At 43.0% G+C, this 24,688-nt stretch overlaps 1 protein-coding gene across 2 annotated transcripts; it reads left to right on the top strand.

Annotated features, from left to right (window-relative positions):
• The first annotated feature begins 134 nt into the window (after positions 1-134).
• Positions 135-23,542, top strand: LOC120903474 (atrial natriuretic peptide receptor 1). 2 transcript variants are annotated; one of them, XM_040312919.1, is made up of 17 exons: positions 135-338; positions 663-885; positions 3,640-4,644; positions 4,756-4,867; positions 11,344-11,509; positions 15,244-15,321; positions 15,442-15,718; positions 16,044-16,478; positions 16,539-16,659; positions 16,738-16,856; positions 17,047-17,125; positions 17,837-17,957; positions 20,824-21,349; positions 21,427-21,754; positions 22,035-22,648; positions 22,717-22,864; positions 22,961-23,542. In XM_040312919.1, the coding sequence occupies exons 3-17, from the start codon at positions 4,224-4,226 to the stop codon at positions 23,034-23,036; spliced, it is 3,621 nt and encodes a 1,206-aa protein (XP_040168853.1). In that variant the 5' UTR covers positions 135-338; positions 663-885; positions 3,640-4,223; the 3' UTR covers positions 23,037-23,542. The 2 variants fall into 2 exon arrangements, with proteins under 2 accessions (XP_040168853.1, XP_040168852.1); XM_040312918.1 differs by having other exon boundaries at positions 135-885.
• Positions 23,543-24,688: the final 1,146 nt, after the last annotated feature.

The following is a 24,688-nucleotide window of genomic DNA, read 5'->3' as shown; positions in this document are numbered from 1 at the left end:
GTGGGTAATGGCCCCGTCCCCGTCGCCCTCTCACGATCGCATGTGCAACAGAAATGGAGTCCTTGTACGGGACCGTCGTCGCCGTCGTCGGCGTCGTGGTCGTCCTCGTCCGTATCATCGTACTGGCTTCGCTTCGGGAAGGACGCACACGCTCGGGCCGGGCTCGTGCACCGGGCCGCTATAAAAGCGGTCCCCTTATCGGACGGCGTGCTCAATCGGCCGAAGGATACTATCGGCACCACGTGGTCGGCAGTCAGTTTGCAGTGGTGCGGTGTTTTCGAGTGTTTGGGCCTGTCCGTGCAGTGTCCGTGTCGGAGCAGCTCTTCGGATCCTAACCGGTGAACGTTTTTGGGGTTTTTTGGGGAATTTGTGAACAGTTTTGGAGCCTACTTCCCAGTGGTGGGCTACAAACTTCCTGTAGCAAGAATCAGGATAAGGCAGTGATTTCAAGTGAATCTTACTAAAGGGAAGGACGCTCAACAGGTGCTGTAAATTGTGGTGTGCCTGTGTGCTTCATGGTCAAGAATATAGGATGTGATATTGCTGATAAGCCTTACCGACCCGCCTACCAGTCCAGAATCAAGGCTGTGTGTGCATTAGGATAATTTTGTTTGCGGCGTGCCACCTGTTTTGCATCACTAACCTGGAAGTCATTTTTCAAGGCTGACAACGACGACGCCGCCTCAGCAGCAATGGTGTGCCGTGTGTCCTGGCAAAGTGTGTAATAAAATCCCCTCGTCTTGTTAATGCGAAAGAAAACTCCCCCGAGAGTTGTGTGTGTGTGTGCGGGTGTTGTAGGGGAAAAGGTCCTGTATCACCCCCACGGAAGACCGTCAACCATCCTTGAAGAAGGGCCCCGGAGCTCTAAATGCGTCTATCGATCAGGTAAATCTAGTCATCCAGTAATCTAGCCGTCAAATTGTCACTCACTTCATCATGCGTGGGTCGCTCGGTTGCTTTCACCTATCCTCCGGCCTACTATGTTCGTGTACACTGCGTGTGCGCTTGTGTGTTTGGAATGAGATTAGGTGTAGCAGGTGTCCCAGGTGGAATCTGTTGTGTGGAATTGTTATTCGTTTAAAACTGGTGATATGTGATCTGGCGCTGATTGCAACAAAAAAAAAGTACTGAAATAGGAAGAATCTCATCGATGTGGCATATCAATATCGAAAAATAAACCACCGAAGATGAGAAAACAGTGAAGAACTCCAAGCATCATGCTGCTCCATCCAGCAATGAAACGTGACGTGCTTGGATGTGTGACCTAGTGCAATGACCGTCCAAAAACTGCCTCTACGCTGACCCGTCTGGAAGCGTTGACCATCCAACCGAGCATATTTTATGCGGCGTGCAACAAGTGGCCCCCAATTGTGTGTGGTTCGTGTGAGTTGTGTGTGAATGTGGGTATGTGGTGGTGGGATTATTCCTTTTTTTTAATAAGGCTAGAAAATAAGAACAACTTATCCGGCAACAGCTACGATGACGATGTTTTCAGCAAATGATGGTGCTGAAAATAATCATGATGCCGAGGATGATGATGATGATGATGAAGGTAATAGGTCGGTTTCGTGCTCCATGTGTTTGCAGTACTGGCCCAAAATGGACCATGGTGAACCGAAATGTGTGGGTACGGTCACGTACCAACTCCCTACTGGACACGCTGGATCTGAACGTTGCCGCTGATCGTTGGCGATGATGTCCCCTCGGGGTTTTGTGGAGGTACAATGTGTGCGTCTGTGTTCGTGTGTGTGTGTGTGTGTTTATCTTTTCACAATCTCATTTGTACGCGCGGACAGAGCGGGTTCGGTGAGACGGGGGCAACGGTGAAAGAACGAGTTGGATACGTGCCCATTTGCTGGGCACGGTGCGCAGCCGAAAGATTGCAATAAAAACACGATGTGGATGTGTATCGCCCGGACCGGACCGTGATGCTGGCGTAACAACACATGGCCACACAGCCATGGCTGCCACGGACAAAAGACAAATGTGTACCGAACGGTGATGAGTTTCGCACAGGACACTTTTATTATTTGTGTGGTGGTGCATTGTGCCATTTTTGTTGCAGTGGATGTGCCGTAGGGTGCGATAGTTGCATTTCGCGTTGCGTTTTTTAATTCAATTAAATTTACTTCTCGTGCTTGCTCTGGTTGCTCTGGCTCATTTCGAGTCCCTTCTTGTAACAGGGGGAGGGGGTGGGCTTGCTTGGATTCTAGGAAATGTGCAGCATGGCGGATGCACCCAACTTGGGGTAGTATTTTTCAATCAATCAGATTCAGTTTTTATCTTCCATTTTAATTAAATAATGCTGCACAGATCAATCAAAACACTTCTCTGTTTTATAGGGCACATTATAAATTACTCATAGTTTTATATTATTTTATGTTTCATATTTTTAAATTGAGAATTTTAATAAACATCATCTAACAGCCAGATAACAAATGATAAAAAATAAATCATTTGGTCATTTAACGTGTTTGGTGCTTCTAATTGGACAGATTTCAATTTTTAAATATCCAAAACTAAAAATAAATTAAAAAAACACAAAATTACATTAAAAATATATATAAATAAGCACGTTTTTATTCTTTCACTGAAGTATTGTAGAGCAAAGAATGGCAAAATAAATGAAAGATATCAAAAAGGAGCTTCTTTTTACTGTGGATTTATTATTATATTCTAAAAACTAAAAAAGCCTTTATGTTGTGGTTAAATCCTACTAAGGCATGATGACACCATACAGGTCTATTACAAGGCTTCGAATCGAACCCAAAACTTCTACAATTAGACTATTCAATCAACTTCAGACTTTCAATTGAGTGTAAAGATAAAATCAAATAAAAATGTAGTTTTTTTTGTCTTTGTAGGCAGTTATTAGTACTCGATGCAGAATGTTAGACGTAATCTTAGCACATAATGCTAGCTATCATCCATACATAATGAATGTGGTTAAATAATTTTAAATCTATTATTTTATGTCAATCAGCCTTTCTCTTATAAAGGTTTTTCCTCCATACGGTAATTCCCTCATAAAGTTGCTTAAAATCATTCCTTTTGTATTCCTTGGTTGTCTGATTTTATTCTCCTTCACCTTCACCGAATATTATGATTATTAATTAGGATAATTTATTTGATTATTTATTTACAATCAACTAGAATGCCTATTGATTCATTTATTTGTTTATTTATTTTATTTTAATTTTTTTTATTTAGCAATGTTTTTGTACTTTATTTAATCAATTATTTAATTGTTTATTTATTTATTTGTTTCTATCTTTATTTATTCATTTATATCTTTATTGTTTTACTTATTTATATACTTCCATTCTTTTTTTGGTATATTATACATTATATTACGTATTTTTAATATTTATTTGCATTTTTTTTACTTATTTAGTACAATAATTGCTTCAGGCTTCCGTAGTCTATTTACAAGACTTATCGACAATCCCGAATGAATAAGCTTCTTTTCCTTTCTAAGAGAATTGTAATACAATTACTTAAATATTACTCACACAATTTGTTCTACCACTTTCGATTAATGCAATCCCTAAAACTAACTCACAACTTTCGCAAAACAACCCCACTAATCCACTGGTTCAGTGATCTAAAAGTAATGTTTACATCTCGTTATTGCTACAGACGCCAAACCAGCCCGATCCGGTACACGCGCTCCATCCCCAGTACAGCAGGCTCGACATGGTAATGGAATGCGATCCATAACGCTGTTACGAACGTATAAAAATAATCCTTGCGTAAAATCGAGCAACTGGCCGTGAAAAGCCTGTGTCGATAGCAACAACAACAAAGAAACAAAGCAACAACGGTAACCAGCAACCAGACAGAAACCGGCCACAGTTTGTACCGGTGTACCGCTGTGCTATCAGCTAGATAAAAGAAACGCACTCGCTAAACTAACTACCCAACTTTATTCGCTCGCTATGCAAATGAGCCGCGTCTGCAGCACGCGCGGTGCCATATAAAATGTCAACGGGACGTAAATTATCGCGTGACGATCAAGCAGCACCTTGTCAGCTGTATCGCCCAACGATGATGATGATGATGGCACACCCAATCGACTGGGATCGGTTCACCGAGGCCAATGGCCAAAGCAAGCAGAAGCAGCACCATCTTCACCATCTATCCCACCGTCTCTACAACGCCCTGTAAGAGCATTGTTACAAACGGCAGCACCTCACCGACAGGAGCGGTCACCACCGTCAGCGATGGCCAGCGGGGCCGGGCGCAACAGAAATGGGGCGTCACTGAACTGCGTTCCGTTTGTGTGCTGTGCCGTTTTACTGTGCTGGGTGGGCTGCCATACGCCGCCGCCCGTTACGGCACACCCGCGTGACCATCGGCCCATCGTACAGCGAACGGTGGAGGATACCGAAATTGGGCAGCTTCTGAGCAGCCTGCTGGACGGGGCTGGCCGGGACGGGGACGATTACAACTTGGAGGAGGACGGTGAGTCGACGGGCGGTGGTGTGGCCGGTTCGGCCGGAAGTGGCAACGGTTCGAGTCTCGCCGGGGGCCACATCGACCGGGTGCACAAACGGAGCCTTAGCAACCTTGAGATACAACCGATCATAGACGATACAAATTACACCGTGTACCATGTGGGTGTGCTGATGGCATCGCATCTCGGTGAGTCGGAGCGAATGGTTGGGTGACCGGCTGACTGGGCTTGGTGGTGGCTGACTGCTGTAATGACATTTTCCATTCGATATCTTGTTTCGCTACAATTTCAACTCACAGACTCACCTTTCGACCTGGAACGCTGTGGACCGGCTATCGATTTGGCGCTCGAGCTGGTCAACCAAAGTCTCATGAAAGTGCACAACGTACGGCTTAGCAAGGTGCAGCGAAGGTGAGTGTGAAGTAGCTGGCAACGTTGGATTTGTGTATTTTTGTTAAAGCAATCGTAGAAGTTTAATGAATGCAAGGAAATGGTTACCAATTGGGTATGATTTATTTACAGGTTTGATTTTATATTTATTTTCCAGTGTCATTTGTGCAGTTGTTCTTATGCTAGTTATGACTGTAGTTATGTTATCGCAGCTTTTTGTTGTTTCTTTTTGGATTAGATTTTATTTTTAATTAAATTATTATTTTTTCTCTGTTTCATTGTTTTCCTTGTTCATTCACTTTATTTTGTTTTTAAGTTCTTCTACTATAACTTTATGTTATTTGTATATTACTTTTTAAAATGTTCTGTATTATTATTATGACTGCTCCCGAATTGAATCTGTTTAAATTTGTACCTCGATTCTATCCCAGAATGTACAGAATGTGATAAATTTTCATATTAAAAGTATCTACATATTATATGGTCAGTATATGTGACCGTCTTCATTGCTGCCCTTAAACGAAATGACACCATCAGTATATCCGTATGGCTATGCTTTATTTCCCGTGGATCTGTTTGTTGAGCGCAGTTTTTCGAACCGATAATAACACTTTAGAACTGAGTTATTGATTTCAATTCATCGGTACGAATTCAAGATCATTTTCAGGATCGATTTCCCGGCTATAGTCCGGATTACAGTTCCTGTGAAATTGAACGTGTCATTTTGGGGCTTTCTACTATATTTAATTAAATATTAATCAGAACATGGCTTACCGTACACCAAAAGAAAGCATATTCAATTCCTCATGATTATAAACCATATTGAATTAAAAAAAATGCATTTCCTTGTGTTTCTCCCCTTTGTTCACGGTGAAAAAATAATGGTAAACGCAGAATCACAACGAAATGCACTTAATTCACTTTACAAACAGTGTATGTTGGTCCATTTTGAACCGTGCACGTTTACTTTCACGCAAGGTCTAAAGCGACCTCAAGGTAAGGGTATAGGATCAGTTAAAGTCTCAGATACGGCATGAGATAAGATCAGGCTCTGTTCCGGTACCGGTATTGGTTTGTGATTAGTTCCTATTTGGCTATAAGTTCAGCATTAGTGCTAAGATCATTATGGGTTCGGTATTAAACTTTAGAACTAATAAAAGTAGAAAATCCAATCGTTTATGCTACTTCTATTTTACACGTATTGATCAGTCGTTTTAACCACTAACGCTTAAATGCGATGACCAACCTGCCTCCAAATTCCAACGTGGAATGTTTTGTACACTTCTCACATCATTTGTTTTGATTTGAAACCTATAAAATGATTTTCCTGGGTGTTTTGTCCCATTATTCTAATAAAATCTTGCCTCACACTTCCTTGACAATTTGCAATATTTAGAAAAGTTGTTTAGATACATCTAAGCAGCCGCGAACAGAGCTCAATCTGATAGAAGTGATCGCCCCAATTGCAGTACTTTCGTGAAGGACACTTTTGTAACACAAGTGTAAGGTTGGTTCGTCAGTGTTATTAATTTATGTTTTTATAAAACTTCTTTTTCTTTTTGGCACAACAACCGCTGCCTGTACCCACTAACTAGTGAAGTGGACTTGGCTTTCAGTGACTTTTTGTTACCGTAGTAGGATAGTTAGTCTTACGTACGGGGGCACGGTCTCTTCGGGGCTTGAACACATGACGGGCGTGTTGTTAAGTCGTTCGAGTTGACGATTATACCACCAGACCGACCCAAACTAGGGGACTAGGACCCAATTTTATAAAACTAGGCGATTGTATTCTAAATTGACTTTGCTTCCCATTCTAATGATATATAAAAGTAATCCATGGTCTTAGAAATAAGCTATCAAGTAATTGACATTACTTATGTCATAAAAACTATGCATTCGAAACGCCTAGGGTTAGTGGACTTATTTAATGATCCCTTTGTGACCTTGTAGATACCGTTCTGACCACTACATGCTTGTAATAGTATCCGAGACGTAACGAGACCGTCCAGATCTCATTATCGGGGGTCACTCTGACTCCGACTTTTTTAACCACAACAATCAAACCCATTTAAAGGGTGATAGTTTTATGTCCAGTCCGTAACTAGCTCCAACAGACCCTTTTTCGACCAAAATGTACATTTTGCTCTATCCTCCCAGTTTAGGGTTCAGGGTCCATAATATAAGCTCTGTAAACTACTGTAGGCAATTTTCTACAACTTTTTTGTTTGTCCAGTCCTCCCATCTCGGATACAATCAAATCTGACCCAAGCCCAACCTTTATCTCATGGCCTTGCTCTGGAAAGGATGTCATAAATGTCTAATTTACCATATCCGATAAATGGAGAAGGCTTTTTCGACACTTTTTAACACATTCTCCCATATAGTAGTTGTCCTGAGCAGGAAAAATTAACTGATAATGATATTTTTTGTAAGTAGCAATATCGATCGTAACAATTGCCAGAATCTTTTAAGAAAGCGTTTCTTTCATGCATTTTTGAATGCTTCCGTTAGAGCAGTGAGTTGATTGGACAGTTGTTTGTCACATCGTTGAATATGACTTTAAACTCCTTCAGTTTGTGCTAGATTCAATCATATTTACGCAATAATTCATCCTCAGAGTTCGTCAGAAACTCTCTTCACTCTTCCTCTGTCCCTACAATTCCAAGCATTATGCAAATTTCGCAAATCTCAAAACAGTTTCATTGCGTCGCACCAAATCAACACGTAGCCGGACGCGTCCCAATCAAGATAGCTTACATTCCTTCCCCAGATGTGGGGTGTTTATGGTTGGGATTTTTGTTTATTTCCCCTTTCTTGTTAGAGGCATCTACCAGCGACTGGTTAGATTGGTACTTGTCGACGTGCCGAAACGTTCACATGCAACAAGCCTTCGGCAGCCACGGCAGACCACGTACCACGTGCGCCGAACGTGAGCTGTTTGTAATGAGTAAATACCACCACCAAACACCACAACCACCACCACCGGTGGTTTGTACCGTGAAAACGGCATCCTTCTTCGTTCCCCTTGCTGCCGACATGTTGACAGGTTATATCTAAGAAGGCGAGGGTTAGCACATCTTGTCCAATCCTTCCCGCATCCCGAGGTTACGCGGCCACTGCCGAAATGGGGCAGCTCCCATTTCGGCAGCTCTTTTGCTTGCATACCATCACACGCGTCTTAACGTGCGTCATGCAGAGGGCTTTGCTTCGGTGTACTTTCTCGCCATGTTTTTCTAACGCCGCCGTCCCCGAAATGTCCTTCAAATGGTTTCTCCTCCCTGCTCCCCCGGCTCCTGGCTGGACAGTTGTAGGTCATCGTGCGTGGAGCCCCTGAATGGAAGGGTCGAGTAAATAAGCATACTTATGTAAATTATATGTCGTCGTTTAGCCTTTTTTGTTCGCTCGGTTCCACACTCAGAGTCCACAGTTCCGAAATAACATGGCGCCAGGCCGTGCGTGTGTATGTTTGTGTCATCATGACGGGCAAGATTAGAAAAGAAAAGTCAATTTGTCGGCGAATATAAAGGAACCGTGGGGAAAAAAAGTATGAAAGGGTCGCCTTTTTTCTGCAACCCTTGGCCTTGTGCTTTGTGATACTTTGCTAGTCAGGACCGCGAAGTATGCAAACACTTTGTCCAGCTGACACACGTTGGCCGAAGCACCCTAATCAAAACCGTGTGCGCCCTAAGTTTTGGAGCAACAGAGCCCACGGTTGGACACAGTTTGGAGAAGTGTGCTAATCCTCTTATCCTCAGCGCCACATCCGCTGCGGCCAATTAAATGACACCAATAAAACGGGGGCCATTTTAGCATCGCCCGCTAGTGTCGAGGGGTTTTGTTGTTTGTCGAAAGAGGATGGGCGCTTTCACCGTTGCCACTCAACCGTGCCAATGGTCGGTCGAACCAGAGTCCAACTCGTCGGGATACTGTTTTCTAAATTTTATTTGCTGTTCGTTTATTCGTTTTCGCCTTGCCTTTAATCGAGTGATAATTTGACCTCAAGGGTTTTTGGGTGGGTTTTATATTCTACTGTTTATTGCTGTCAACGAATGTCTCCCTGCCGTAGATACTAACAGTGGGGCATTGAGTGGATGCTTTGAGCTGTATCAGAGTGGTGGCATCTTGCTTTCGATACATTAGAATTTTTTTGAGTTCATTTTTTTACGAAGAAAAAACTGAAAGTTGTACATCTTGGAATACAAATTAATAACTTGTATGATCTTAAAACCATTGCAAAAGAAGACCACAACTGTTTTATAGCTTCATCTTCTTCTTCTATTTGGCGTAACGTCCTACACGGACATGCCGGCCTATACAGGCTTTCAAGACTTAATTCATTACCACGCAAGCCAGATAGTCAATCCTTGCTACCCGGGGACGGCCCATTCTAGGCTTGAACCCATGATGGGCATGTTATTGAGTCGTTCGAGTTGACGACTGTACCACGTGACCACCTCATATTTTAGCTTTATATTAATAATATTAAGCAGAACGCATTTACTTACAATATCTAAATTATAAAGCATTTGCAATCACTAGTTTTAGTAATTGAGTATTCATCAACCTCTCTTTACAATGATTCCAACATTTTGAATAAAAAACTTAAAAACTCAATTCATAAAAATGGATAGAGGTCATGTCTCCCGTACCATTGTTCTTCATATTCTTTAGTAAAAAACAATGAAAGTTCGTTAACAGTTCATATGTAGATAACAGGTCATATGTAGATAGCCAGGTAGTTTCAATGGAAAATTACTGAAAGATTTTTTTATTTTTAAAATCGACACACATCATATTGAAAAAATCCCTCCAAATTGTTTAAATAATTGTTTAAAATATTAGTACTAAATGTTAGTACTACTAATCCTACAAGTTCAAAAAACCTTTGGAGATAATTTTTGAAAGCCTAGACAAACTTTACATACTTTCGCACTCTTCCATATTAGCAATAAAACCTCTCATGGCAATACTGCATAAAGAAGCTTCTGGGACGTTTAATTTAATTTGTTTTAAGAACTCTGTCGATGGTCTCGATGGCAAGGATGACAAGACTACCAATAAACAAGTACAGAAGATACAGGTCAATGTCGAACACTTGGATTTCACGCTATTTTTTTGTATATGTGAAACATGAAATCACACAAACTTTGTGCAGTGACTTTCACCTCTTATATAAATGGTTAGGCAAAAAAAAGGAATGGCTAAATCTTCTTTGCACATACAAAAGTACGAATGATTAAAATTCGGTTTTTTGTAAGACAAATATGTTTTTAGGTGTACGAGATCAGGTGTCTCTAACCTGTGGTCCGTGGCGTTAACAGAAGTGGTCTGCGAAAAAATATGTCTGGAATAATATTTAAACATAATTTATGAATGTATTCCCTCAATAGATGTGGGTCACGGAGTATGTATTTTCAAAGCCAAGTGGTCCACGATCCTAAAAAGGTTGGAAAGCCCTGTACCAGATCAATTGTCAAGTTGTCACAGTGGTCCAATTGGTCAAGTTCAGGGCAAATGAATCAAGGAAGATTTCAACTAGATCAGTTCTGAAATTTGCGAAAGTCGGGAGTTTTATTCTTCAGACAGTTTTCCATTTTATTGTTTGATTATTTTCCATATAAAAGACTCTTAACTTAGAAAAATTACCAAATGAGGAAACAACAATGATGGACAACCTAAAAATATGAAAAATACGAAGTCCCTGACCCTGCCTGATAACACCAAGACTTAAGATATCATTAAAATGATGTAATAACTGCCATATAAACGGACACAAAAAAATGAATCCTCAACGAAGGGAAGATTATGTTTTTGGTATTCGTAAAATGATATTCATAAAAATGCGAACAGTGTAATTTTTGTCGCTATTGATACTTCTTCTACTTTCGGCTCAGGCTCAACAACTGTTGTCGGTCAAGGCCTGCTGTACAGGCAAGCACTTGTGGGCTTGGCTTTCAGTGACTAATTGATTTCCCCCCATAGCAGGATAGTCAAGTCCTACGAATGGGACTTCGGGGCTTGAACCCATGACGGGCATCATGTTATAATCCCGTACGAGTTGACGAATGTACCACGAGTCCGGCTCGCCATTGATACATTTTGGAGAATTTTGAAGCAAAACTATTTCGATCCCTCGCTTAGAACCCCGATATGAATAAATCCGACTCTGATACCAATTCACGATAGCTTGGACGGCATGTCAGACACCCAGAATCAGTCAGAATCACTTCATTACACCATTTAACCACTTTTTTCTATATTGTTGAACATAATTAAATATTAATTACAAAAAACCTACTAACACAACACGATCAAATCTCTCAGTTTGTGTTTTATCTCTACCTGACTTTTTGCATTACTTTTTGAAGCATTTTCTACTCAATGTCATATTCATTAAGAATCAATTCCTTCGCCCCACAACATCAATTCCCTTTGCTGTCCCGTTTGGAAATGAATATCAATTACAGCCCGTGTTTTCTCTCCGCTCTCCGTTCCAGCTATGCCACCTGCTCCGGCTCCAAATCACCCGGGCTGGCGGCCGATTTGCACTTCAAGCATAGCGTGATCGCGTTCATCGGACCGGCCTGTGCCTTTGCGCTCGAGCCCGTCGCCCAGCTGGCCGACTACTGGAATACACCCATCATCACCGGGATGGGCGATCAGGTAAGTAAGTGAGGACCAGGGCGGACAGTAGTTGCTTTCTTCGGTTCGTACTTGGTGCCAGCCGCTGCTCCGGCCAGTGGCCGGCGGTGATTTGAAAAGCAAATTTATTTAATGAATCACCACAATTAGTGTTTAATCTAGCGTTAAGCAATCAGCGGACCTTGATCCTTTCGCTATCATCGTGTGTGTGTGCTTGCTTCTTCTCTATTTACCATCCACGTGGGGTGGTCATTATTGTTTTGCTTTTTGGTCGTTTTTCTTCCCCTTTCTCCCTTTCATTTGCCATCCACGAGCGGATCGGAATGATGCTGTTGACCGGGGCGAGACACACCAGCAGCCGGATAAGACATTCATTTATCGTTTGCCGTTGGTCCGATAATTTCCTGATTGGTCCGGTCGGTGATTCCCCCGGTTGGCCTTTTGTCTCTTTGCCCGATTAAATGTCATCATGTCGCGTGGCACAAGTCAACATCATTTCGCTTCCTTTCCGTCCACCCATCGAGCAGTCGGCAAGAACTTTGCCGGCTTTCTATAAATACAACTCAATTTGGTTGATCGAGCCTGAGTCTGCTTCCCTTCGGCGGCATGGCTTGGGTGGAGGAGATTGCGTTGTTCCTTCCTCTAAGCGGCCGGACAAAGCAGTCCAGCATCGTTTGTTTGTGATTTCCCTACACAGTCGTTTCATTGCAGACCATTTCCTACAGTAGTACATGCTATGCCCGCGCGAGAGAGTGATTGTTTCCAGTTGCAGTTCGCTTCCAATCTCCAATCCTCTTTGGCTCTCTTTACCCGACCAGTAAAATGAACAAGTAAAGCGTCTAATGGTGCAGAAATGTATGCTCGAATGATTCAAAGTGATCTTGGCGTTTTTTTTTTTTTTTGTTGCTCCGCTCGTCATTTCATCGTCTTCCCAACAGTCGCGTCCTGGCGTGCCCTTACAAATGGTAGATAGCTTTTTGCCGCACCATCCATTTCGCAAAGCCGGAACGGAAGTAAGCGTAACCGTTCGAACGACTCCATCCGTCTCCTAGAGTCCGTAGCTTCCGCACTGTGCTATGCTTTATTTTATTAAAACCAAAGCAAATGCGCCAAACGTTTTAGCAATTGCGACACCAAACCAAACTCGTCCCGCTCAATATGTGCTGCCGGCATGAATGTGAAATTTTATGCGCATAAATACATAGCAACGAGTGTCGCGTGCATCGGCAACAGCACGCTGTGAGCTGTTTGCGCGTGGTGCGCGCAAATTTCTTTCTTTTGCTGCCGTCCAAATCTGTCTCATTTGTTTCTGTGTTTTTAATTTTTTTTCGCTAAACTCTAGCAAAAGTTAGTCATTGAAGAGAATGTTGGCGGTAGTTTTCGTGTGAGGCAGATTGTAGTACCTTTTTGGAATAGCTTTTTTGCATATTTAGATTGTTTGCGTTGTCAATGGCTGTGCTTTTTTAAATATCTGAGGATTTCAAGGATTTTTGAATGTCTAAGGATTTTTTTTAAATCAAGCGAATTCGGCATCGTGCGTTTGCATTGATTACATCTTTCAATAATTAGTTCGTCTCCAGTTTTTAAACTATTTCATTCATTGTATTAACCTCGAAAGATCTGGATAATGCTATTAAACAGTACATCAATTAAATGGTCTATTTTTAAACTTTTACATTATTTATAACATACTAAACCCTGTCTGCACTTGATAACTGATTTGGACTGAACCCAAACGCAGTTGACAGTATTTTTGTTATCATAAATATATTTTAATGATGTTTTTATGATCAATTAATTTATCTTAAGCGTTATGTGTATTCAAAGCACATTTGCGGTCCAGGAACCGATTATTTCACTTTTAATACTATATGCACATGAAAAAGAGCCTCCCGCATAACGAGTTTTTCGTATTACAAGTGAGTTAAACTCGTTACGAGGAGTTCCACAGCATTTTGATGTGAATGGTACAGGTGAAAAGAATTTCCAAACAGTTTTATGGAATAATGTGATACCTTTAGCAATTCCGAATTAAAATATAACAATTTATTGCACTAAAAATGCAAATCCGTTATTCAAAAATCAAATATTATGGTGTTTTTTCAACTTTTTTTTCTTTTTTTACATTGTTTTTGTAATACATTTGTAACAATTTTGGCAGAATTTGTATTTGTTATTTGTATTTGTATTTGCAAAATAATCATTACATGCGATTTTTTTTTTGAAAATGTTTAGTATGCAAAAAAAAAATAATTTTGATAATTATTCCAATAAACTCTCTTAACACCTTTAAAAACGCTATAAAAACACTTTTTAAAAATTGTTAAGAAATATTTTTCTGTAAAACCTTCTAGGATATGTTATTTATATTTTTGAACGATTTTTAAATGCGTAAGTTAGCACAAAAACCCTGTTTTTCGAAGTGTTTTTATAGTTATGGTAAGACCATAAATTTGTTTTTTTCGTAATAAGTCGTGTGAAAATGTTTAAAAAATATACATAGAAGAAAATAGTATTCTGCACAACACAAACATTGACTGTTTTTATCTATCTCTTACGGATTTACTAAAAAAACGACTTTCCATATATGTAGTTGTGATAGGCGCTGTACACTAAAAATTGATCGTTCCGGTGTTTCATAAGGTTAAGATCATACCTTGATGAAAACGGTCGATAATTTCTTGCCCGCTGCCGTCAAGGAGCCGACGGAGTTGTTTTCGCAAATTTATCAATATTCAATAAATCTATAAGTGTGCTTCCGTATTTGCACGGATTTGTAAATCTTGCGCGGATCGCAAACGGCTTGATGGGTAGTTCACGGTTTTAATTCGAGGCATCTGTTACAGCTCTGCATTTACTTACCTACTTACTTACTTACTTAACTGGAATAACTAGAAAGAGTAGAGTAAAGCAGTTCAAGAAAATGTTAGGTGAATGGGAGCCTTTTCAATGGTTTTGTATTGGATTCAGACACAGAATATGTTGTTGCTATTTATTGTAATTTTGATGTGTAGCCTTACACTGTTGTTTCAGGCTTCAATAATTCTATGATAGTTTGAGATAAAATATAAACAGCTCTGTAAGAATAACTATATATTGTTATCACATAAATTTCACATATTTTATTCACAAATACATATTCCTCGCGCTAGTATCTCCTGAACTGCATTTGCTTTACCTTTGTTTCATTCCAACTACAACTAACGGCCTCCCACCAATTCACAGTTAATTGGACAGTTTTATCGTTTTGCCAACGTGTGCACCATCTAATAACACCTTCGCGACTTTCAGCGCTTCGGGTATAAGAAAATCCCCACCCAGCACAGCAGCAGAGTTCAAGTGGTGAATGAAGACCAAAATAAAGAAAATCCCAGATAGCAAAGGTGTCAAGTTTGAAGCAAGATTTATTCCCATCACCACCTGCTGCTACCGGGTTTGCAGCAGTGGCAAATATCGGGTTGACCCAGCACCGCACCGGTTTGACCTGTGTGACCGCCCCCCCCCCTACAGCCTGGGAGGGGATGAAAATTATTGTTCCCTTGCTACCACCCCGGTGACCCGGTCGTTCATTCTTTCCACACCTTTTGATTCTGTGAACTTCCTTTCTTTTCAAACAGAACGTTCGTCCGTTCGTTCGTTCGTCGACATATCGACGATGGTATCGCTTCTTTCGAGTGAACATTGTAATCATGCTAACCGGGCTCGTTTTCCCTTTTCCTCCACACACCTCCCCCCCTCTCTCTCTCTCTTTACAGCCCCCATCGGAGGGTGAACTCTCGGTAACGTCCGGCATTCTGGGCCGCTTGAGCAACAGGTGGAAAAATGATAGCTCGGTAAGACGCGGCGCTTTGACGACCTGGCCCAAGGAAGGACGTAAAAGGGCGGCGGTCGTTTGCACTTTGACAGTGGTTGGATTCATGCCGCTTCCCCGTTTTGCTCACCCCTTCATGCAGGGTATGTTCAAGGATAAGTCCCGCTACCAGACGCTCACCCGCATGTCCTACTGCCAGTGCCGGCTGAAGCTGGTGTTCTCGAGCATCTTCCGCCAGTTCGGCTGGCGCCATATCGCACTCATCATCGACCGGTCGGATCTGTTTTCGCTGACGGTTGGGAAGAACCTGGAGTACGGGCTGAAGGACGAGGAGCTGCTCAAGTTTGTGCGCGAGCTGGACGGTAACGATGAGGAGGACATCGAAGCCTACCTGAAGGATGCGAGCATGTACGCGAGGGGTAAGTAACGGTTGGAAAACGGTTCCCATTTAGCTCACTGATTGGCTTGTAAAGCGGGATTGAAGAGAGAGAGAGATTTATTTCGCACAAAAGCGGGAAAAGTGTGTCATAGAATCAGAAAATGGAACTGTCATGTCGTTGACTTCAAACCGTCAAACAGCATTAAATAGTTCCTGGAAATTACTTCCATCGTGCTCTTCCGTTTCTACATCCAGCTTTTTCCGGAGTGGCGTGAATTGCAACAGCGAGTTTATTAACCCCAAAATTTGCTTCCAGCTGAACACTAATTATCCCCCCCTCTCGTTGCTCCCCCTCTCCCTTCCAGTGATAATACTGTCCGTGCGAGGTTCGCTGGTGCGCAAGTTTATGCTTTCCGCCCTGGCGCTCGGTATGACGCGCGGCGAGTTCACCTTTCTCGATGTGGAAATCTTCCAGAGCTCCTACTGGGGCGACCACTACTGGGAGCTGGGCGACGAGGACGACTTTAAGGCGCGCAAATCGTACGAGGCGCTGCTGCGCGTCTCGCTGCTACAGCCGACCAGCCCGACCTACCAGTACTTTGCGGAAAAGGTGCGCGCACTGGCGAAGCAGGACTACAACTACACGTTCGTGGAGGACGAGGAGGTGAACTTCTTCATCGGCGCGTTCTTTGACGGCGTGTACCTGCTCGGGATGGCGCTGAACGACACGCTGAACGAGGGCGGCGACATACGGGACGGTACGGCGATTACGCGGAAAATGTGGGGCCGTGACTTTGAGGGTAAGTAAGTGATAGCATGCAGGCATGAAGCCACAGCTCATGCGTCGCTTCTCTTTCCAGGGATCACCGGACACGTGCGGATTGATGACAACGGTGATCGTGATGCGGACTATTCCATCCTCGACCTGGATCCAATTACCGGGCGGTTCGAGGTGGTGGCCCACTACTACGGCATTACGCGGTAACGTGCACTAATAGGCCTGTTAGTTAGGTTGTGCTAAAAAATAACCATTCCGGAATCTTTCTTCACCCAAACTAGGGAATACTCACCCGTCAAGGGGAAGAAGATTCATTGGCCGGGCGGTCGCGAAGGTCCACCGCCCGATGTGCCCAAGTGTGGATTCCTCGGCACATCGCCCGCCTGCCAGGGCAATGGGGGTAAGCATCAAGCGCTTTTCCCGTGCAACGTCGTGAGCGAAACCCCCCGGGCAGCAACAATTACCCCTTAAATCACGCTACAAGCATAACGATAATGATGCTGCTGCTCCTGCTGCTTATGCGCTCACTGGGTGCTCATTTTCTATTCCCTTACTTTCACTCTCTCTCTCCCTGTACTCCCCAAAACTAGACATGATTATCCTTTATGGGCTCGTTGGATTCGGCATAATCTCCGCCTTTGCCGCTGCGGTCACGTATATACTGTGCAAGTAAGTAATGGGTTGGGTTTTCGGTTGTTTCTCCGTCTAAACAATTCCAACTATTCCGTGTCGTATCGGCCAATTCCCTCGCAATTCCTCGCCGTGGGGTGTGTACGTGTGTAGGATTAGGAAAGTGAACTGTCATTGCAATTGAGGTCAACTTATCTAATTATTGCTATTGGTTCAATTAAAGGCGGATAACATTGGATGGTACGATATGTGCTGATGTGTGAACGCCGATTGTGCAAGGCAGCTTACAGGGTTTTCCAGGAGTTTTGATAGCTGTGGAACACTTTAGTGACTCTTTCTTACGTGAAATGAACTTAATGTAATGGGAATTGGACTCTATAGCCTCCTTGTTTAACAAATCCTATAGGAATTGGATTCTGTCCAAAAAGAGTGCCATAGAGTCCAATTATCAACATATGAAGTTCAATCCCCATTAGAAAGAGTCAAATAAATGTCCCACAACTATGAGAACCTCTGGAAAACCCTGTAATCAGGAGAGATGAAAATAATAGATACTATTTTTCACTGATAAAAAGCTAATTGGAGATGTATACATAAAATACATTTTTTTTCTCCCATGCTTACCATACCTGAGTTGTTTGATTTTTGTTGTTTTGAGTTTTTGCTTTGTCCCTAATTAATGCTTCTATTCACTTCCTTTTTTCCACGCCACTTTTAACTCTTTCCACGAACTTCCAAACACACACACAGACAAATGAAGCTTAATAGCGAGCTGAACAACATGTCCTGGCGGGTCCGGCCGGACGAGGTGCTGCTGGAGGTGGGCAAAATGTTTGGCAGCAAAATGGGACTGCAGAAGCTAAACTATGAGGTAAGTATTCGAAAGGGGGGGCGAAACGATGGGCTTACAGGTGGGACTCGCTCGTCTGCCATTGGGACGGGAATGACGGGCACAACGGTTCAATTATAATTGCTATCACTGCGTTGGACGAGAGCCGGGTTTCATGAAAAGGCACGTCTAATGAATTATTCAATCGAATTTCGTGGGGCATTCAACCACCGCACAGCAGTTTCCAATTGATGTTTTGTGACAGGCTGATATGGCAGCTGATTCAACTACTCGTTGAAAGGATAGCGGTGGCCTCAGCAAGCGGGCAGTATGTGTCTGCGGGTGGATATAATTGTTCAGCTGAATGCTGAGCCGAGTGCAATCGGATCGGAGCACCGCTAATGCATTATGCAGCGTGGAAATTGTTATCGATGCTGAATTTTAACACGCTTTGAATGTGTGATATAGTGTAAATTTCGTTTGAAATTATTCGAAATCGGAAAGCTGTGCTAATTTAATTACAAGTTTTACTTGAAAGAGGAAGAGAAAGAGATAGAATGGCGATACAACCATAGTTGGATAAAGCTAAGCACGGCTAACGTGCAATAGTATGGATCAAATATTCATGATCGTAACAAGAACTGAGCCATACTAATAAACTTTGCATGTATCAAGGGCATCATTCGTGTAGTCCGACAGCATAAAACTGCCTAAAAAGCCGCTTGAACCTTCAAAGCTGGCTAGACAATGGGCTGGTTCACCCACTGGGGCATTGAATTCAATTAGCCTGCATTAGTCAAACGACTGCATGGCGCCGTAATGACCTCTAGTTTGGTACAGTTGTCGAGCTCCTAAGCCTGAAGGCACACATAAACAGGTCTGCTTATTTGATTATAACCTCGCGAGTCTCATATTGTGGGATAACTTAACGAAATTGTCGGTTGTAAAATATCGGACATCGTATTGTGTAGATTATATTTGCCAAAAAATGACTTCAATACCCTTCAAGACGAGTTTCAATGTTTGCCCATTAATGCCAAGATGCAGATTATAAATTCGTCCCACATATAACAAAAATGAGAAGTATTTAATATCTATTGTTTGAAGATTTACAGAAGTTGGTTAAAAAATATATACAAGGTCTCTTCAGGATTTTTGGTTGATTAATTTCTTCTATTTGGCATAATGGCCAACACGGCCATGCTTTTACAGGCTTTTAAGCTTCTTCTTCTTTGGCTCAACAACCGATGTCGGTCAAGGCCTGCCTGTACCCACTAGTGGCCTTGGCTTTCAGTGACTAATTGATTCCTCCCCATAGCAGGATAGTCAGTCCTACGTATGGCGGCGCGGTCTATTTGGGGATTGAACCCATGACGGGCATGTTGTTAAGTCGTACGAGTTGACGACTGTACTACGAGACCGGCTAAACAGGCTTTTAAGCAGTGCTGCAAAATGTCCCTGTCAATGTCATAAAATATTCTGACTGAAACAAATTCCATGTCAGCGTCACGAGCTCTAGTGTGATGATCACAGGTGAGACTCAAACAGTTGGTGCGACCTTCACATGCTTTATGACATTTTGTGTAACCAGCTCTTAGTCAGTCACTTTGTCATGATTTTTTTTACTGTAATCAATTCTGCAAAATGTCACTGCCATAGTCATGACAAATTCCGGCTGAAACAAAATAATGTCAGCGTCACGAGCTCTACTGTGATGATCAGAGGAGAAACTCAAACAGTTGGTGCGACCTTCACATGCTTGGTGACATTGTGTGCAACCAACTCTTGATCAGTCACTAGGTCGTGACATTTTTTGTCAGTGATCATCACGGTAGTTACGGAAAATTTGCGGTGCGTGCGTGTGCATGTAAACAAAATGAGCATATTTTCTCGCTCTTTTGGACCCGACAGACCATCAAAGTAGACAGAGCGAGAAAGCATGCTCATGTTGTACTTTGGGTACACGCCAAGTATAATCCAAGAAAGTCGTGATTATCACCGACAGAAAATGTCGTGACCAAGTGAGTGACCACGATTTGGTTGCTAAGCAAAATGTCACCAAGCATGTGATTGATCCACCAATTGTTTGAGTCTCACCTCTGATCATCTCAGTTGTGGACGTGAGTTGACTTGAACTTCGTTTCAGTCATGAGTATTGGTGACTGCAACAGTGGCATTTGACAACACTTTTCACAGCTAGAAAAAGTCATGACTGGCAACGGCATTAAACTCAGCTTGTCAGTCAGAGTATCGCGTTTGACTCAAGCATTCGTATGTCGCGTTCGACATGTCATGACGCACTTCTATTGAGTATCAACAATGAGCATCAAGCTATCAAGGATATGTACATTGTTTTCGGTGGTGATTATCACGTGATTCTCATGACATTTTGCAGCACTGCTTTTAAGACTTATTAGTACCACGTAGCCGGAGAGTCAGTCCTAGCTGCGACGGGATGGTTTATTTGAAACTTGAACCCATTGACGGACATTTCATTAAGTCACATTGAGAACGTAATAAGATATTTTTGATTCTGTTTTTTTACATTACACAGAAATATATGCAAAGAAATCAAAAGGAAATCTCGATGATATCAGAAGTGAAAAATGCCAATTACATATAATGTTTTTACAGAGAATGAAAATGTACTCGGGCAGGGTCAAGGACTGCACTGCCCGCATCCATTTGCGAAGCTATTTTTTATGCTATTGAGCTACCAAACTAAACTATACGATGAAAGTAGAAACAGAAAGAAGCAGGAGATGCACTGTTTTTTTTTTATATTGCTTTATGTGTACATGATTTACAATTTGAAAGGCTTTGATGCATGTTATACAGTTAAGTTAAAACGCTCAAGATTTTCATTATTTATTAACCCATCTTACACATGATCCTAAACTCTCGCCAGAACTTTTCACTGCAGCAGTTCGGGCTGAACTCGGGCCGCGTTTCGATAGCATCCGGCAACTCGCAGCTGCCCGCCCAGCTCTTCACCACCATCGGCATCTACAAGGGCGAACGGGTCGCCATCAAAAAGGTGGCGAAAAAGAAGGTCTACATCACCTCCACGCTGCTGTGGGAGATCAAGCAGGCGCGCGACGTGAGCCACGAAAATACGGTCCGCTTTGTCGGCGCCTGTATCGATCTGCCCCGCCCAACGATCCTCATCCTGACCGAGTACTGCCCCAAGGGTAGCCTGAAGGACGTGCTGGAGAACGAAGCGATTCAGCTCGACTGGAACTTCCGCATGTCGCTGATACACGACGTCGTGAAGGGTATGGCCTACCTGCACAACAGTGACGTCGGCGTGCACGGTAAGCTGCGCTCCTGCAACTGTCTCATCGACGGTCGGTTCGTGCTGAAAATCTCCGACTTTGGGCTGCGCACGCTGACCACGCCGTCGGAGTACGTGCGGGACCAGAACTACTACAACAGTAAGTGCAGACGGCGGCTCCCGACCGCTGTCAGTCGTTGTGTGTGTTTTGCTTCTCACCAGTGCTAAACTTTACAGAGCTGCTGTGGGTTGCGCCGGAGCTGCTGCCCGCCACCGTCATCCCGGGTACGCCCGCCACCCAGAAGGGGGACGTTTACTCGTTCGCCATCATACTGGAGGAGATCGTGGTGCGCGGTGGCCCGTACGAAACGGCTCGCCAGTTTCTGGATCCGCAGGCGATTGTGGAGCGGGTGGCCCTGCACGAGAGCCCGCCGTTTCGGCCGTTCGTGGGACAGCGGGACTGTCCGCCGGATCTGCTTGACCTGATGGAGAAGTGCTGGTCGGACAGCCCGGACGATCGGCCAACGTTTTCCGGCATCCGGAGCAGCGTGCGGCTGATCATGAAGTACTATTGAGAATTGGGTATATTGGAAGGGGTTGTGGTGCTGCTGCGTGTTTTGGTTTTTTGGGAAGCTTCTCAATGTTAATAAAAAAGAATGTTATTTTAAAGTATGTTAACACATTGAGAAGTTCTTAGAAAGGCACAAGGCAGTACGCAACCCGATAACATGTTTTGGTTTGTTTGGATTTGCTCAATGTTTTCCATAAATACGAAACACAATTAAGGATATCTCAATACAACGTTCAACATTTCCCTTTCTCCTACACACACGCTCACCCTGTAGAGGATTCTGCGAGAACCTCATGGACGATCTGCTGCGCCGCATGGAGCAGTACGCCAACAACTTGGAAAGCTTGGTGGAGGAAAAAACCGAACAGCTCAGCATGGAAAAGCGGCGCACGGAGGAGCTGCTCTACCAGGTGTTGCCGCGCCCCGTCGCACAGCAGCTGCTGGCCGGTGAGATGGTCCAGCCGGAACAGTTCGAGTGTGTCACGATCTATTTCAGCGATATCGTCGGCTTCACCGCCCTGTGCGCCCAGAGCCGCCCGATGGAGGTGGTGGACTTTCTGAATGATCTGTACAGCACGTTCGATCGCATCATCGGGTTTTACGACGTGTACAAGGTGGAAACGATTGGCGATGCGTACATGGTGGTGTCGGGGCTGCCGGAACGGAACGGGCACGATCATGCGCGTGAGATTGGGCTGATGGCGCTGGCGATACTGGATGCGGTCAGGTCGTTCACCATCAAGCATAAGCCGGAGTATCAGCTGAAGATACGCATCGGCATTCATTCGGGACCGGTTTGTGCCGGTGTCGTTGGGCAGAAGATGCCCCATTACTGTCTGTTTGGGGATACGGTCAATACGGCCTCGCGGATGGAATCAACTGGACACCGTACGTGAGCTGTGTGGATGAAATTAGAGTGGTTATAATAGCAGAAATATTCTTTTCCTTCATTACAGCACTCAAAATTCATGTGTCGGAGGCAGCTAAGCAAATACTGGACAAATTTGGAACGTTTCGGACGGAGCTGAGAGGAGACGTTGAGCTGAAGGGTAAAGGGATCGTCACGACCTACTGGTTGCTGGAGTGCTCTGAACCCGACCCACGGTGACTACTTGGCCATTCATGCGCTTCTAACTAACCTCATTGTTATTTGATTCATGTCTCTCTCTCTCTCTCTCCCTCTCTCTCTTCTCATGACAGACCCCCGACACCGATGAGAAACTATAATGAGAACGAAGTACCATTCCCGATACTGTTCCCAGCGATCGGAAAGTAAAGGATTCTTCCCTTCACTCCCTGCAGCATGCTGCAGTATGTCCAGCGTGCTGCTGTCTCGTTACTTGTCAATGTTAGCCAACTCTGTGTCTTTCGCTTCGTAATATTCGCCTCTCGGCCCGGATGATGGTGTGACGGTGTGCGAAGAAGATTGTCGGACGGTTTCAGTCACGGGCCACGGGTGGAATGTCGTCCGCATTTATGTGTCAATTGAAATCAGGATCAACATGTATATGTATCAGTGTGTGTATGTGTAGTTGTAATTTGGAGCAGCATACCCGTACCGTATTATTAACCAATTGTCCATATTTGGCTGCAGAGCTGGGGACGGGTAGTATAAAAGTGGGAAAGGTTTTTGCGGGAGAGATATGATATGAAGATGGTAAACTATTTTGTGTAGCATTTATAGCCACCCGGACTTAGCCGGTGTACCATAATGAGAACTATTTTGATGTATTTTCGCTGTTCTTGCGACCATGTATGAATAAATGTGAATATACAACTGTGTAATAACATGTTTGTGTTTATATACTATACCATAAAATTTCTAGTAATTTCAATTGTTTTTGTGTTTAAAGTTCTTCAGAATGATTATATTATTTTTATGTCTTTTATCGCCATAAATATGTTGTTTTTGTGCAATAAGCTGTGTGAAAAATCGTTGAGAAATTAAAATGATGTTCTGTATTTATTTATTTTTAAAGAAATAATACCATTTGTGATATCTATACATGATTGTACAAATTGTAACTAGCAGTAGCCTGAATTGCTGCTGCTACCGGAGCTAATGCTACAAGACCCTAACCAATAGTCACCAACATCACATTTGAATTCCACGACATACCAGGCGTCTCCATGATATCAATGGAGGGCTGGGCGCCTCCATCGTGATCCTATTAAATATTATTCTTAAGGCCGGGCTACATTGACCGTACTCGCAAGTGTAATTTCGATTTTCACTAGCGCATCTGGTGGCGGCTGGTGGAAGCTTTTTTTGGTCGTCGGGGAAATGGTCGTGCCGGATCTCAAAATTAATTAGTTTTTTCACCGTTTTTCGTTGCGAAAACGGCTGAAATACTTGCAAAACATATTTATGTATCAGTAACAAAGCTTTCTCAGTCCAGTTAAAGTGAAAAACATGGAAAAATAACGTATTTTCTGGAGCATCCCCAAATTGTTTGGCAAAATGCTTCGGTCAGCCGCCGCCAGATGCGCTAGTGAAAATCGAAATTATACGTGCGACTACGATCAATGTAGCCCTGCCTTTAAACAGAAAAACAAATTACACATAGCCTACGTTACAGAAAACCTCTCCCTTTTAAATGAATACAATTTGTCCATTGATTTTGGTCATGATTTATTATCTCTAAAATAAATTATCACTATATGAAAGAAAATAACTAATTTTGATCTTTTCTTCGCCTCTATCAACACATAACTATCACGTTAACTTTTTGACTTTTTAATTCCAATACTATTTAAAGGTACATTATATTCCATTCACACAGGATGTTACGATAGAATAAAATAATAGAAGGGGATTATTTTCATCTATTTGGCGTAACGAGCGCTTGCCGACCTATGCAGGCTTTGAGACACTTAGCCAGATAATCAATCCTTGCTCGGAGGGGAAGGGGGGGTGGGGTATTCTAT

Source organism: Anopheles arabiensis, chromosome 3, assembly GCF_016920715.1.
Source record: "Anopheles arabiensis isolate DONGOLA chromosome 3, AaraD3, whole genome shotgun sequence".
NCBI lineage: Eukaryota > Metazoa > Arthropoda > Insecta > Diptera > Culicidae > Anopheles > Anopheles arabiensis.
This window is presented reverse-complemented; position numbering and strand designations above follow the sequence as displayed.

What these genes read in the sequence shown, in the direction of transcription:
- LOC120903474 (XM_040312919.1), top strand. Translation starts at nt 4,224, where the DNA reads ATGGCCAGCGGGGCCGGGCGCAACAGAAATGGGGCGTCACTGAACTGC. An exon ending in GTGGGGCCGTGACTTTGAGG is followed by an intron (nt 16,479 to 16,538) that starts GTAAGTAAGTGA and finishes TTCTCTTTCCAG; the next exon opens with GGATCACCGGACACGTGCGG. An exon ending in GTCACGTATATACTGTGCAA is followed by an intron (nt 17,126 to 17,836) that starts GTAAGTAATGGG and finishes ACACACACACAG; the next exon opens with ACAAATGAAGCTTAATAGCG.